Raw genomic sequence first — 16,106 nt, forward strand, 5'->3', positions numbered from 1 at the left:
TTTATCTGAGCCTGCTGGGTTCTGATTGGCTGCTTCCTTCTGGCTTTTCTAGGGAGACCTGGAGGACGCACCTTCACTGCTCCTTTCTGGAGCAGGGTGTAGTTGGACCTCAGTGCTTCCAGCAGGGGGCCACAAAGAGCCGGCCCATCACAGTGAACAATTTTTTTTTTAGAGCTGTATGTATCTGCAGGGTTCTTTTAGTAATGTCATTATACCAAATGACTAAACTAAAACACCAATACTAATACCAAAGGCAAACCAAATCTACTAGGCAGACTAAAGGAAAACTTTTCTTTAGACTTCTTGTTTGCAGATGTGTTTGGTTTTGTTCAGAGAAGACATGGCCAACAGAGTCAACCAAATTTATTTTAAAATAACACACTAAAAATTATATTTTATAATTTGGGGGGCTGTACATAATTTTCTTTGCATTTTTATCATTAATTGTACTAAAGGGAGGGTACATGCATAAAAATGTTGGCTCCGAGTACAATTGTATGACAGGATTGCTTGTGTTGGTAGGGGGCAGGGCTCAACAGCCCTGGGGCTCACTTCTGGTTTATGTCCTATGTTCCTAAAGCTCATGCTTCAGGGTTTCAGCCAGCCACTGCTCATGGCAGGGTTGTGAAGGGATTTTTCGCCCCGAGTGTGTTCTGGAAGATTGGGGTTTTTTTAATCTTTTTCCTTTGAAGCCTCAGGGATGACCATGGCATGGTCTGGGCTGACATGGTCTGGGCTAGGTCTCTGAGGTGGCATTCTCCATTCATTCATTCATTCTCTCTCTCTCTCTCTCAGAGGTGATGGCTGGCTAGTTCTTGCTGACAAACTCAGGGTCTAGCTGATTTAGTCTAGCTTGAGAATTTTATCTCAAGTCAGATTGGTAGTGATGTTGGGGGATTTTCACTTCCTTTGCAGTGCCTGAGTGCACGTCACTTGTAAGGATTATCTGGTCTATCTCACTTAATCGTTTCCCTGCCACTGCAGGGGCATTGCGTATTGGTGCACCTTGATCCCTCCTATTCTGTGCCTGTGGCACATAATAGTCTGATCTCCCTGGGCAGTAATACTTTGGTCTCGTTTTGGATGTTGGGTTTAGCGTGTGGGTGCTGGGTGGTGGTGGCAGCGGCATGTGCTATACAGGAGGTCATACAAGATGATCTAGTGGTCCTTTCTGGCCTTAAACTCTAGAACTCTGCCTTTTTGCAGGCAGTTTCTGCTGATGTATCTTTAAATGGACACTAACCATGTACAACTGGTAAAAAATATGCCATTGAAAGACTCTGGGCACATAGAAGAGGAGTACTTGTGGCACCTTAGAGACTAACCAGTTTATTTGAGCATAAGCTCATAAGCTGTAGCTCACGAAAGCTTATGCTCAAATAAATTTGTTAGTCTCTAAGGTGCCACAAGTACTCCTCTTCTTTTTGCGAATACAGACTAACACGGCTGCTACTCTGAAATCTGGGCACATAGGCATTAATTTAAAATAAGTACTGAAATAGACAGCTTGGTTGTATTGCCCTACACTCTTTGCATATATTAATCTAAATCAACACTATAGTTGGCATTTGGGTTTTTTTCTGCAGGAAGTTATGTTGCAGTGGGTAACATGACCCCTGTTATAGAGGTCTGGGACCTTGATATAGTGGATTCTCTAGAGCCAGTCTTTTCCCTTGGAAGTAAAAAAGAGAAGAAGAAGAAGAAGAAAAAGGGAAAGAAGGTAAATAATGTGTGTCTGCTGATCTATTTAGATTGTAAAATCTGCAGGCAGGGACCATGTCTTTGTCTTTTGTTTGTAAGGTTATGAGCCCAGTAATACACACAGATACTTGCATCTCTGTTTTTTTTTTGTTTTGTTTTGTTTTTTAAATTAAAGTGTAAGGTCTGGTTTAGTTACCTCTGCCAAAGACACTGCATCTGAAAGATATTATTTCGGCAGTTCACAGAAACTATAAACATGGCTCTGTCCAAATAGCTGCTAATCTATACATCATCCAGCTCAAGGGCCCACTCTTCTGCGTAATTGAGAAAAGGATTTACTTTTTTACCCCCTCAGACCTTTAGATAGTAAAAAGCCCAGTGGAGTAGGGTAATGATTCTATGTAATTTGCTGCTGAAAAGTTTGGACATATGAGTAATGTTTGCAGTAGCATTTCATTAATTTAAAAATCTAGAAGATCTCTCTCATGGTTACTGGGTTGGGGAGAGAAAAATAGGAGGAGGAAGGATCCTGGAGGGACTCCCATTTACTCAGAACAATGTTCTTTGTAGCTTAACCCTTTCATTTCCTAACTTAAAAAAAAGGTAGGCATTAGGAGGTGGTGAATCAGTGTTGATTGAGGAGAAGGGGGCAGAGTGGGAACTAGAACACTGGGAATGAGCAGGGAGACTGTGGGGACCCAACTGGTGAATGTTTGAATCTGTGCCAGCTGGCGAAAGGGAGTAGCTATTGCTGCATGCTGGCCAGATAAGGGAAGAAAGGGGAGAAGAGGCAAGCTGAGAGGAGGTGTTGCAGAGGCAGCTCTGTGCAGAGAGGATTTCAGCAGGTGGGAATATGTTGAATTATCTCACTGTTCCTAATCTGTGCATATAACAGTACGTTAATGAATAAGAAATACATGATTTCTCCTGGAAGCTGTAACTTTTTTTAAACCTCTTTAAAATGTATTTGTATGCAGAATTCATCTGCAGAAGGGAATCCAGATGGGCATACTGATGCAGTTCTTGACCTTTCATGGAATAAACAAAACAGGTAAAAGAACACTTGAATGATTACATACAGATAACTCTCTAAATTAGTGTACATCTTTTTGTATGAAATATTTACACATACGTATAACTTTATTGCTTAAAGATCAGCTTAACATAATGCAGAAGTTAATCCAGCTGGACAGTACTTGAACTCTACACAAGTGAAAATTGAGACCATCTCCAAGTTTTTTTTAAGAAGTGTGTTTTTTTTTTTGTTTGTTTGTTTTTTTGTGATTTGTATTTTTCAAATTTGTACCTAAAACAAAGGTGGCTTTTAGCCATCTCAGCACTCCTGCAGGCCTGGTGACATTTGGTCCTTGGGACAAATCAAAATTGTCCAAAGGTGGCTCTGATTTGTGCCAAATTCCAATGGACCGGGTGGCTAATGTGCAGGGAAGCCCAGGCCATGCCCTCTTTTTTTTCCTGGCTCTTCCCCTTGGTGCTGAAGTCAGAAAGCAGGGAGAGGTGATGAAGGAGCTACTATAGAACAGATGTAGAATTATGTCTCCATCTCCCTGGGCTTACACTAGGCAGGTGGAGTCCTCTGTTGCTTGGCTACACCAGCTTTAGGGTTCGCTTCCCACTGCCAGAGCAACATACAGTTAACCTGTCAAAAGAGGAGCAGTCAGACCCTTATGCTTAAGAACAACAGCTTCTTTATTAGTTCTTTGAGTAGTGTCCCTCTTGGGGCTTCACTTCAGGTGCGCATGCGCCTCTTGAGCCCTTGATTGAAGTTTTTCAGTTAACCGTGTCAATTTGGCCTGTGCATGTGTCCTATGCCTCTTCATGCCCAATACTGAGGCTATATAAGGGTGCATGGTTAAACCACCCTCCGTTCCGTCTCAGCTGCCTGCCTCCGTTCCGTCTCAGCTGAGAGGAAGCCTTAGCATGTCCACCTTGAGCGTGCCTCTGCTCTTGCACTATTTCTCTAGTGTTTGAGGGAGTTTTTATAGTTTAGTTATTTAGATAAGTAGTGAGAGGACTGTTTTACTCTTCTTTCTCCTCTAGCAGGGCATGCTTGGCTTGCTAGGTTTCAAATGCTGAGAGGCTATACCTATGAGCGACGGCCACTATATGTGTATCCATTGCTTGGGAGAGTCCCACATCTCCTAGAAGTGCAATGTCTGCTTTGCCCTCGAGTCCAGGATAAGGGAAAACAGACAGATTAAACTCAAACTGCTAAATGATGGAACACTGCCTTTGGCCAGCTTCTGAGTCAGGTCTCTGGACCGATCCAGTGCCCCTTCTACCTTGGCACGGGCTTTCTCTAAGAAAGGGAGGACTTTTTGGAGGATTTAGGGAAGGTTTCCAAAAAGAGGTACTTATGTAAGTCTACCGTGTATGACAAGGACCAAAAAAGACTGGATCTCTTTGGGTGAAAAACCTATTCATTGGCAACCCTGCAATTCAGGATTGCAAATTATCAGGTTGTCATGGCCAAATATAATTTTACAAACTATAACAGATTCATGGCTTTTATTGAACATCTGCCCCAAGAACATAGGGAGCAATTTCAGTCCATCATCTGTGGGCCAATTGGTGGACAGAACTGTTCAAGTATCGTTTGATGCTATGGACGCTGCTGCCAGGTCCATCTCCACAGTGGTGGTTATGCACAGGGCATCATGGTCCCATCTCTCGGGGTTTCTGAGAGACTCCAGAACACCGTGGAGGGCTTCCACTTTGATGCTTGTAAACTGTTCTCTGAAACCACGGATGAGTCTTTGCACACTCTGAAGGACTCTAGGGCTACTTTATGATCACTGGCATATATATAAAAAATATATAGAAAGAAAGAAAGAAAAGGTTTCCTACGTCATAGAGGTTGCATCCATTCTTAGTTTTTTAGGATCCAGAGATCCACTAGAAAGAGAGAGATTTCAGAGGAAAGAGGGCTGCCCAACCACTCTCCCTGACCACCCAGCCAGTTTCGAATCAGTAGTTTTGTTGGGTTGGTCAAAGGTTCAAATCCTCCAACTAAATTTACCGCAGTGCCCATTAGCCCACCTCCCTGTCTGGAGACTACCTTGCCCATTTCCAACATGCTTGGAGCAGGTCACTACAGACATTTGGGTTGTAGAGGTCATAACATTGGGCTATACCATCCATTTTACGTCACTCCCTCCCTTCCACGCCCCTTCCCTGTTCCTCTTCAGGGATCCCTCTCATGAGCTTTTATTTAGACAAGAAGTGAACTCTCTCCTTTGAATAGCAGAGTAGAGCTAGTTCCTCCTCCTCACAAGACAAGGGATTTTACTCAAAGTATTTTCTTCTCCAAAAGAGAACGGAGGGTGGAGACAGATCTTAAATCTAAAACGTCTAAAGAAGTTCAGAAATTCAGGATGGTGGCTTGGGCAGCTGTAATTCCTTCATTAGAGAAGGGGGTTTGGTTTCTGGACCTCAACGTGCAAGATGCTTATTTCCACATAACAATACACCTATCACACAAGAAATATATGTGCTTCATCATTATAGGACAGGATCATTTCCAATACCAAGTTTTTCAGTTTGGTCTTTCCTTGTCCCCCAGAGTGTTCTCCAAAGTCCTGGCAGTGGTGGCTGCTTACCTCCGACAAGAAGCAATCCTAGTCTTCCTGCACCTTAACGACTGGCTACTCAAGGGCCGTTCTTACGAAGCAGTGCTATCTTCCTCCCAGACAGCCCTTGCCCTGTTCCAGGAGTTGGGTCTGCAGCTGAATGTAAAAAAGTCCACATTAGCCCCAATACAGAAGACAGTTTATAGGGGCATATTTGGACTTGTTGGCAACCAGAGCCTATCTTCCTTTTGACAGATTCGTAGCCATGTCAGATTTGGTATGGGCAATTCAGGGGAGCCCTTGAATCACAATAAGGAACTGAGTTCAGCTCCTGGAACACATGGCAGTTTGCATCTTCGTGACCGATCACAAAAGGTTACATTTCTGCTGCTTTCAGGGTTGGCTCGGAACAACCTGTTCTCCAGTCAGACGCAGCTTGGACAGACAGGCTATAAGCAAGGAACTCCTTACACTGGTGGAAGGATCAACTCAACATCTGTGCAGGTGTTCCTTTCTATCGCCCAGCCCCATCATGGTTGGGGGGGAGCACACCTCTGTACCGTCGCAACTTAGGACAGATGGACAACTCAAGAAACCAGTCTCCACATCAATATGTCAAAGCTCAGGGCTGTCAGGAACAGTTGCCTTCATATCTTACCCCTCATTGGGGCAAATCAGTCTAGGGTCATGATGGACAATGTATCCTGCATGTTTTTTTTATTAACAGGCAGGGAGGAGCGAGATCTTCCTCTCTGTGCACTGAAGCTATGAAACTGGGATTTGTGCATAGCTCATCAGATGCAAATTTCAGCAGTCTACCTCACAGGTATTCAGAACACCACACCTGATATCTTCAGCGGACACTTCTCACAGGATTATGATGGGAGCTAAACACCAAAGTTCTCCATATTATATTCCAAAGATGGGGGCTTCTAGAGTTCCAGAACAGGAAGTGTCCTCTTTTCTGCTCAAGATGGGGTTTGGGCTACCAGTCCTTGGGAGATGCCATTCTTCTTCCTTGTGTTTCCTCCAGCACTACTGATACTAAGAGTGAGGAACAAGCTCAGACAGTACGGAGCCAGATTTATCCTTCTAGTAGCAACCTGGCTGACACAAGTTTTGTACCCTTACCTGCTTACCTGTGTCCAACCATCATTCAAGCTCCTGACCGTTCCTCATTTCCTATCACAGGATGTGAGTTGTGTGCTTCATCCCACTCTAGTGGTTCTCTGCCTCATGGCATGGCTCCTGGATGGTTTACGGGGTTAGAATCCTCCTGCTCTACAGAAGTACAGCAGGTCTTACTGAAAGAGATCAACCCACATTACTTACCTGCAGAAATGGAAGTGATTCTTCTGTTGGCATTGCTGCCTCCAGCCTGATTTGGTGCCACTTTGTCATCCTGGTTTACATGTTGGATATAAAGAAATTGGGATTATCCATTAGTTCAGTTTAAGTTCCATTTGGCTGCAATATCAACCTTTCATCCTCCAGTAGAAGGATGCTCCATATTTGCTCATCTAGTATTGTCTAGGTGTAGTAAGGGTCTGGAGACTCTCTCTATCTGCAGATTAGAAACCCTGTCCCAACCTGGGACCTCAACCTGATACTCAGTTACCTTATGAACCTCCATTAGAACCAATGGCAACCTGTTGTCTGTTGCATTTATCTATAAAGATGAACTTCTTAGTAGCTATCATATCAGCCCATAGCGTTGTGGATGTTGGAGCCCTAATGGCAGATCACCCCCTACCCATACCACTTACGGTGTTCTTTAAGGACAAGGTCTCTTTACATCCATACCCTAAATTCTTACCTAAGATTCTATCGGAGCTCTTCCTTAATCAGTCCATTCATCTACCAGTATTTTTGCTGAAGCCACATGGTTCTCCATAGGAATCCTGTTTACACATCCTGTATGTTAGAAGGGCATTAGCCTTCTACTTATATAGAACCCAGTAATATAGGAAGTCACCTAAGCTCTTCATTTCTTTCACGAATAGATCCACAGGGTTCTCGATTTCTATTCAGACACTGTCGAGGTGGCTATCTGGATGTATTGTCACTTGTTAGGATGCTGCAGGCGTTCATCATCATCATCCCCCCCCCAAGGGTGATAGCATGTTCAACCAGATCACAGGCAATAAATAGCTATGGCATTACCGAAGAATGTACCAGTATCTGAAATATGTAGGGCTGCTGCATGGGCTTCAATGCATGGGCTTCAGTGTTTTCAAAACGTTGCGCTCTGATCCCAGCTGTCAGATTCAATGCAGCATTTGGGTCTGCAGTGCTGTTTGCAGCATGGAATTCTATGCTGAAGCTCCCTCCTCCACCAGGGGAAACTGTTTGGAAGCCACCAGAAGTGGAGCAAACATCAGGACACTACTGGAAGAAGAAGATGAGATTACTCACTTTGTGCAGTAACAGCAGTTCTTCAAGATGCCTATCCCTGTGGGTGCTCCATTACCCACTCTCCTTTCTGTCTGCTTCAGACTGTTCCTTAGGGGGGCATTTGGGTGGAGAAGGAACTGAGGGCACTTTGCCCGCATACTCTATATAGCCTTGGTATCCAGCACGAGGAGACATAGGGCATGTGCAGGTTGGATGGGCACTACTAACTGAAAATCTCTGATCAAGGGTTCAAGAGGCACATGCGCACCTGAAGTGGAGCACCCCTAGGCACCCGCATCTCAAAGAACCGCAGTTGCCGCACAAGGTGATTAACCCCTTCTTTCTATCACCTAGGTTGTTCTTTCAATAACAATTAGTACAGGATCCTCAGCAAGGGTCTTGTAAATGGATTTTCCATTAGATACGGTATGATCTTTTCCTACTGCTGTTAACTCTCTCTGAGGATACACTTGACAGTTCTGCATCCTCGTTTTCAGCAGCTGTCAGCAATCTCCTCTGAAAACTCCTGGTTTTATCCGGATATTACAGATGAAAAAATTCTCCTGTAGATATTCACTGAACATACAAGAAATTATTAGATGTTAATTGGCCACATGTTGTCTACTGCAAAAAGAATGTGTCAGATGACTAATGTGAATGTAAGAAATGATTTAGTGATGGATCAGTGAATGGTACACAGTTTGTGTGCAATCTTTCAGCGTTTATCATGGCTAACACCAGCAGTGTGTAACTAGAAAGCCAATGTCATGATGACTAAAAGCAGCTGGTCTTTGTAGGAGTAATTTGTGTGACCCTGTATAATATTAAGCCCCTGTACGAAGCTGAATAAGTGATTGGCATTCCTGGTTCTGTAGTGTACTGAGTAATATAACCTTGCTGACACCAGTGGATGTTGCAGGAAAAACTAATCCTAAAATGCAAAGGTTGGGTGCAAGTCAAGAACTCAAAGAGCAGTCTTAGTGCAGCATTTTTAATTGCATTTTAAAAAGTAAGACAAGCTATGACAGCTGCCTACAAATCGCTTTCTGGCTGAAGGGCCTCACTGGCATTATTTGTAAAATGTCCTTGTAATCTGCACTGTGACTTTTGTAAATTTCCCCTCTGTGGCGTCGCTTTGGGGGAACAGTGTTTTGGAGGAAAGTCAGATGTCTTTCAGTCAAGACCTTCATTCTAATATGGAAAGCAGGGGAAGGCTTCACAGTGTGCTAAATTATAAAATCTAACACCTTTAGACAAATAAGGGTGATTTTTGTTGTGCATTTAATAAATCTCTGACACTGCTGCTTGGGCTTTGATTAAAGTTCTTATCTCTGTATTTACAGCCCTTACCATCATTAATTTTTAAATATGAAACGAGGGCCCAAATGTAAAAACCATGCAAGTAGCTCCTTTGACTTCAGTAGGATGACTTGTCAGAGTAACAGGTTTCAGAGTAACAGCTGAGTTAGTCTGTATTCGCAAAAAGAAAAGGAGTACTTGTGGCACCTTAGAGACTAACCAATTTATTTGAGTGTAAGCTTTCGTGAGCTACAGCTCACTTCATCGGATGCATACTGTGGAAAATACAGAAGATGTTTTTATACACACAGACCGTGAAAAAATGGGTGTTTATCACTACAAAAGGTTTTCTCTCCCCCCACCCCACTCTCCTGCTGGTAATAGCTTATCTAAAGTGATCACTCCTAAATGGCCCACCTTGATTATCATACACATTGTAAGGAGAGAGTTGCAGGTTCGGACTATTTAGTTAGTGGAGAGTCTGAAGAGGAAAATACTTGCCAAAAATGGGTTTGTTTGTCTCTTAGCTATGTCGATACAATATTCAAATCTATACTATGTAGCTCATATTTAAGAACCCCATCTTAAAATGTCCAGAAAGGAATAAGTCCTCAGATTTCTTAGTCATATCACTGGTACCATATAATTGACAGGAGAATATTTTTAGTTGGGGGCTGGGGGAGAGAAACACAACTGTATGAGCAGTACACTAAAGGTATAGCCCTTCCGTACAATACTAGATTTTCTGTTCAGAAATATGTAACATATTGCCATTAAATACCGAATGTGGTGTTGTTCTGCCAGATTATCTTTTATGCTTGAAGGTTGTAGGCTGTAGACCTGGGCTTACTTGAGATCAGAATCAGTCTGTGTATTTATGACCTAGGGCCACTATTTGTTCACATGTATGTAAATGTCTAAAGCTTTTGCTTTTGTATGTTGTTAGAAATGTGTTAGCAAGTGCCTCAGCTGACAGCACTGTAATTCTGTGGGATATGTCCATGGGTAAACCGGCAGCAAACCTTACTTTACATATGGACAAGGTATGTGGATATTGTTATATTTCTTCTGTTGTAAAATATAGAAAACAAACTGCAACTTATTACATTGAAAGGTTAGTGGCAAACTCTAATGTTGCAAAACTGCTTTGGTTATAACCACCATGTCAAACGTTCATAATTTTCTGAGTGAATCACTTTTATGGATTACACTATTTAGGCTCTGTCAAAATCTAATTTGTTTTATCCTTTGGAAAGTTAGAGGGAATATTTAACTCAGATTTTTAGGGCGTCTTAAAATGCTTTTCATTTAAATGTAACCCCGTGACTGTTTTAAGACAAGGAGAAGCCTAAAAGTGCTGTCATAAGTGACAGAAGAATAGACCTGAAAAAATGGGTTAGATCAGGGGTCAGCAACCTTTCAGAAGTGGTGTGCCAAATCTTCATTTATTCACTCTAACTTAAGGTTTCGCATGCCAGTAATACATTTTAATGTTTTTAGAAGGTCTTTTTCTATAAGTCTGTAATATATAACTAAACTATTGTTGTAAAGTAAATACGGTTTTTAAAATGTTTAAGAAGCTTCATTTAAAATTAAATTTAAAATGCAGAGCCCCCTGGACTGGCGGCCAGGACCCGGGCAGCGTGAGTGCCCCTGAAAATCAGCTTGCATGCCGCCTTTGGCACGTGTGCTATAAGTTGCCTACCCCTGGGTTAGATTGTCAGTAGTTCCTTTATAGGACAATGGGTAATGGTAACAATGTTTCTAGCCCAGGTATGTTTTAATTAGGGCTGTCAACTAATCGCAATTAACTCACGCGATTAACTCAAAAAAATTTATCATGATTAATCGCACTGTTAAATAATGGAATACCAATTGAAATTTATTAAATATTTTGCATGTTTTTCTGCATTTTAAAATTTCTTGATTTCTATTACAACACAGAATACAAGGTATACAGTGCTCACTTTATATTATTTTTATTACAAATATTTGCACTGTAAAAATGATTAATGAAAGAAATAGTATTTTTCAGTTCACCTCATACAAGTACTCTTTATCTTTTCTCTTTATCGTGAAAGTGTAATTTATAAATGTAGATTTTTTTTGTTAGATAACTGCACTCAAAAACAAAACAGTGTAAAACTTTAGTGCTTACAAGTCCACTCAGTTCTACTTCTTGTTCAGCCAATCGCTAAGCCAAACAAGTTTATGTACATTTACAGGAGATACTGTTGCCTGCTTATTTACATCATCTGAAAGTGAGAAGAGCCATTCGCATGGCACTATTGTAGCCGGTGTCACCGGTATTTACATGCCAGATATGCTAACCATTCATATGCCCCTTCATGCTTCGGCCATCATTCCAGAGGACATGCTTCCATGCTGATGATGCTTGTTTAAAAAAAAATGCGTTAATTAAATTTGTGACTGAACTCCTTGTGGGGAGAATTGTATGTCTCCTGTTCTATTTTACCTGCATTCTGCCATATATTTCATATTATAGCAGTCTCGGATGATGACCCAGGATGTTATTCATTTTAAGAACACTTTCACAGCAGATTTGACAAAATGCAAAGAAGGTACCAATGTGAGATTTCTAAAGATAGCTACAGCACTCTACCCAAGGTTTAAGAATCTGAAGTACCTTCCAAAATCTGAGAGGGATGAGGTGTGGAGCATGCTTTCAGATGTCTTAAAAGAGCAACACTCAGATGCAAATACTACAGAACTCAAACCACCAAAAAATAAAATCAACCTTTTGCTTGTGGCATCTGACTCAGATGATGAAAATGAACATGTGTTGGTCGAGCAGAACTTGTTGTCAGCATGGACACCTGTCCCCTGGAATGGTGGTTGAAGCACGAAGGGACATTCGAATCTTTAGCGCCTCTGGCACATAAATATCTTGCGATACTGGCTACAACAGTGCCATGTGGCCGCCTGCTCTCACTTTCAGGTGACATTGTAAACAAGAAGCGGGCAGCATTATCTCCTGCAAATTGTAACCAAACTTGTTTGAGCGATTGGCTGAAGCAGGACTGAGTGGACTTGAAGGCTCTAAAGATTTACATTGTTTTGAATGCAGTTTTTTTGTAAGTATTTCTGTGTTTGTATTTTCAAACTACAGGTCGCAACCAAGTGCTGGGTCATGGAATATAAGGCACTGGGTCGTGGTGATTCTGGTCAGTACCGCCGACCAGGCTGTTAAAAGTCCCGTTGGCAGTGCTACCTATCTAAGACAAGCTAGTCCGGGGCACAGCGTAGTGTCGGAACAGGTAGGGAAGTGGCCAGCAGCAGGTCTGCCCCCGCTCTGAGCACCAGCTCCTGGCCAATGGGGGTGGAGGGTGGTGCCTGCGGGCGAGAGCCGCACGGAGCCACTTGCGTACCTCCTACCTAGGAGCTGGACCTGCTGCTGGCCGCTTCTGGGGCGCAGTGTGGTCTGCAGTGCCAGAACAGGCAGGAAGCCTGGCTTAGCACCCCCACTGCATTGCTGACCGGGAGCTGCCCGAGGGAAGCCCATGGCCCAATCCCCTGCCCCAGACCTGAGCCTCCCCAAACCCAGAGCCCCTTCCTGCACCCCAAACCCCTCATCCTCGGCCCCACCCCAGAGCCTGTACCCCCCAGCCCAGAGCCCTGACCCCCTCCTGCACCTCAGCCCTGAGCCCCCTCCCACATCCTGAACCTCTCATTCCTGGCCCCACCCCGCAGCCCTCACACCCCAACCCTCTGCCTCAGCCATGAGCCCCTCCCACACCCTAAATCCCTCATCCCCAGCTCTGTTGCATCACAGGCATCAATAATTTTCTTCAACTGAGTCGCCAGAAAAAAAGTTTGTATTAGGTGAATTGAAAAATACAATTTCTTTTGTTTTTTACAGTGCAAATATTTGTAATAAAAATAAATATAAAGTGAGCACTGTATGCTATGTATTCTGTGTTGTAATTGAAATCAATATATTTGAAAATGTAGAAAGCATCCAAAAATACTTGGTATTCTATTATTGTTTAACAGTGCGATTAATCTTGTTAATTGCTTGATGGCCCTAGTTTTAATATATGGCACCTAGATATTATGATGACAGGTGCTTTAGAAATACTTAGCTCTTTGTAATTAAAATGTGAAAATTATTAATATAATCTCAATCATCTAGTCAACATAGATCACTGCTCTTGGAAAACTTCTCATGTACTTGTTTTTTTTCTTTGCTCCTGCATGCATAGTTATACAGTTGTTTTTGTCCAGCTGGAAGCAGATTTTTTTTTACCCACCCCAGCTTATTTTTTGAAGATTTTTGGCAAAAGAGGGAACACCTCTTGTTTCACCTCTGGTGAGGTCCTCTTGGAAATCTAAAATGAATGTCCTCTATCTTGCTAGATGCATACTCTGCTCTATGAAAAGGTCTTGAGTACCAGCAAGTATACCAGAGTTATAGGGAATAGTGCTGTACCTTATCCTACATGACACTGACTGAAACAGGTGTCCTGTATGTATTTTAAATCCCAATGTGTGTTTCTGAAACTTTCAATGTCCTTATTAGGTCCAGACGCTACAATTTCATCCATTTGAAACACAGACCCTTGTTTCTGGATCTTATGATAAGTAAGTGGGGAAATATTTGCTTTTTGCACTATTGTAGGTGGGTCTGGTAGCACCATCTTGTATTCAGGTTGCTGGATACTTCCTATTATAAAACCTAATTTTCAATAGCTTATAACTTTTTGCCAAATTTTTAACTGTTTGGGATGAAGTTTTCCATGCCAGGTATCTGCCTCATGATAATTTTTAATTTATTAATTCCGCCAGAATGCTTTGGCTGCTTCCAGAAATGAGGTTAGGGGAAAATGTTTTCCCCCGTTAAATAAATAAAAATCCCGGCTACATTTTCTTTGTAAAGCTCTAGCAATCCTATGCTTTGGAGCAGGTACTTGAAATTTGGCAGAAGGTGGTGGCCTTTGTCTCAGGACGGTGCATTTCTTCATTCCCATGAAAAACAGCCTAAATTTGGTCAATTTAGAAGCCTTTGACAAATTGCAGTTCACCCAGGCTCAGTAGAGACTTCTGTGCTCTTACTGTTCCTCTCTCCACTGGGCCTAGGTAGCACAGATGAGGAAGTAGGCTGATTTGAATGAAGAAGGGACACAAACCAGACCTATGGGAGGTGCAGATTAGGTTAACGAGACCTGTGGGAGGTTGGGGGGAGAGGGCTGAGTCTGGGGACTATCAGGGCAAGCAAACTTGGAGCTAGTGGGTTGGAGGGAAGGAGATGTGGTGAGGGGAGAACGGATCTGATGGGGAGCTGGGGTGCAGAGGGAGAACTGGGAATGGCTGGACAAAGGGGCTGGAACAAGTAGCCAGGAGAGGGATATAGGGGAACGTGGGTTGGGGGAGGTGACAGGAGGCATGAGTGTGACAGATTGGCTAAGGAGGCAGGAGGAGTGGAATTGGGAATGGGTGTGGACAGTGGCTGGGATGGTGTATGTGGAATCGTGAGGATAGGGCTTGCTGGGCAAGGTGACTGGGACTAGGCTGAGAAGCCTGAGGAATGGAGATAGGGACTGGAACAGAGACAGAATTGGAATTAGGGACAGGTTGGAGAGGATGGGGCAAAAGGGGTCATGTTTGGGGGAAATGAGCAGAAGTCTGTGCTCCCTAGAGCAGACTTTTTTCTAGAGCTTGAAATGGAACCCAAGATTCCTGAGTGTCAACATTCCTCGTTGGTCAGCAGATACGCTACAAAGTGTCCCATCCACCTCTAGTGTGGTCCACATAGAGGATGGCAACCTATAATTAGCAGTTACTGTTAGCTCAAGTGGCAGATGTGTCTGCAGTGGAGCTAAGGGTTCCAACCCTGACGATGAGCCATGTCTGTCAGTGCAGTACCACATGATGGAAATTGGGTGGTTTTAGTTCTCTTTTTTTTTTAAACGTAGGAAATTACACAGAACTGCATAAAAAGGCCTTTATTAAAGTTGAAAAGTAAAGCACTCAAAAGTTCAGAAATGCTAGAATGAAGGTTGTCTGTGCAGCCTAAGTTTGGCTCCCCTGTGTGTCTGCATTATGGTGCAGTCTTCAATTATATGATCACAGCTATTTTTTCCACAGGATGCCTGCCTGACTTGGTACTTGAGATGGACCTGATCTGGGAATGAACTGGGGTTTTGTAGTGAAAGAGACTTTTGTCTGTAGGATGCCTGTTTCATTTCTTGCAGAAGTGGAGAGGTGTGTAGTAGATGAAGCAGGGAACTGCAGGAAGAGAAAAGATGGTCTCAGGTCGAATGCTGCCCTGGGGAATGGGATTCTGTCCCTGCATAAGTTCCTTGTGATCTTGGGCAAGTCACCTAAGCCAGATTTTTCACAGATTGCCACTCACTGTATGTTCCTCATTTTCTGGATTCCAAACTAGAGACCCTAGGGTCTGATTTGCAGAAGTGCTGAGCTTGCCCAGCTGCAATTATAGTCAGTCGGAGCTGTGCTTTGAACTTAAGTGCTATATAATGTTAACTACTCTGAAAAATCAGGTTCTATATGTCTCAAATACAGCACCCAGAATTAGTAGATGTTTTTGATATTAATTTCTCTGTTCCTCACTTCTCCATCTGTAAAACTGGGATAATATCCCTTCACAGAGGTGTTGTGAAGCTAGATTAATGTTTGTGAAGCACTCCAATACTATAGTGATGAGCACTATAGAAAAGCCACTGAGGAGATTCTCTCTTTGGAGCAGGGGTTGAATAGTGTGTGTAGTAAATAAGGCCTGGGGCCACATGCTGCACAGTGAGAAGACAAAATATTGAGTAGTTGCTCGTCCATGTTGTGCACTGCATAAGGCGCAGGGATTCTATGGAAAAAATAGGATGCGATCATGTCATTAAAGACTGTATCCTAATATGTGCTCACAAGAGGGCTGAATTAAGGTGGCACAGGCATTCTGCCATTTCCGACCCTTTCCTCATTTCCTAACTTTTGAGTGCTTGACTTTGTGACTGTAATAATGTTCTTTTAATGTAGTTGTGTGTGTGTGTGTGTGTGTAATATATAAAGGGACAGAAAGTGTTCATAGGGGAATACAGAGATTCCAGCTTTGGTGTATAGTCGCTTTGCTGTTTCTTAGCTATACTTCCT

At 42.9% G+C, this 16,106-nt stretch overlaps 1 protein-coding gene across 4 annotated transcripts in view; it reads left to right on the top strand.

The window, feature by feature from the left end:
• The window catches only part of PWP1 (PWP1 homolog, endonuclein), a 62,151-nt gene that overhangs the window by 14,778 nt on the left and 31,267 nt on the right, over positions 1-16,106 (top strand). For all 4 annotated transcript variants that reach the window (XM_073324604.2, XM_073324594.2, XM_073324614.2 and 1 more), the window contains 4 exons: positions 1,587-1,720; positions 2,679-2,752; positions 9,928-10,024; positions 13,522-13,583. In XM_073324604.2, coding sequence (XP_073180705.1) covers positions 1,587-1,720; positions 2,679-2,752; positions 9,928-10,024; positions 13,522-13,583 — 367 coding nt within the window. The remainder of the gene's footprint in view (positions 1-1,586; positions 1,721-2,678; positions 2,753-9,927; positions 10,025-13,521; positions 13,584-16,106) is intronic.

Source organism: Lepidochelys kempii, chromosome 1 (genome assembly GCF_965140285.1).
Source record: "Lepidochelys kempii isolate rLepKem1 chromosome 1, rLepKem1.hap1, whole genome shotgun sequence".
NCBI lineage: Eukaryota > Metazoa > Chordata > Testudines > Cheloniidae > Lepidochelys > Lepidochelys kempii.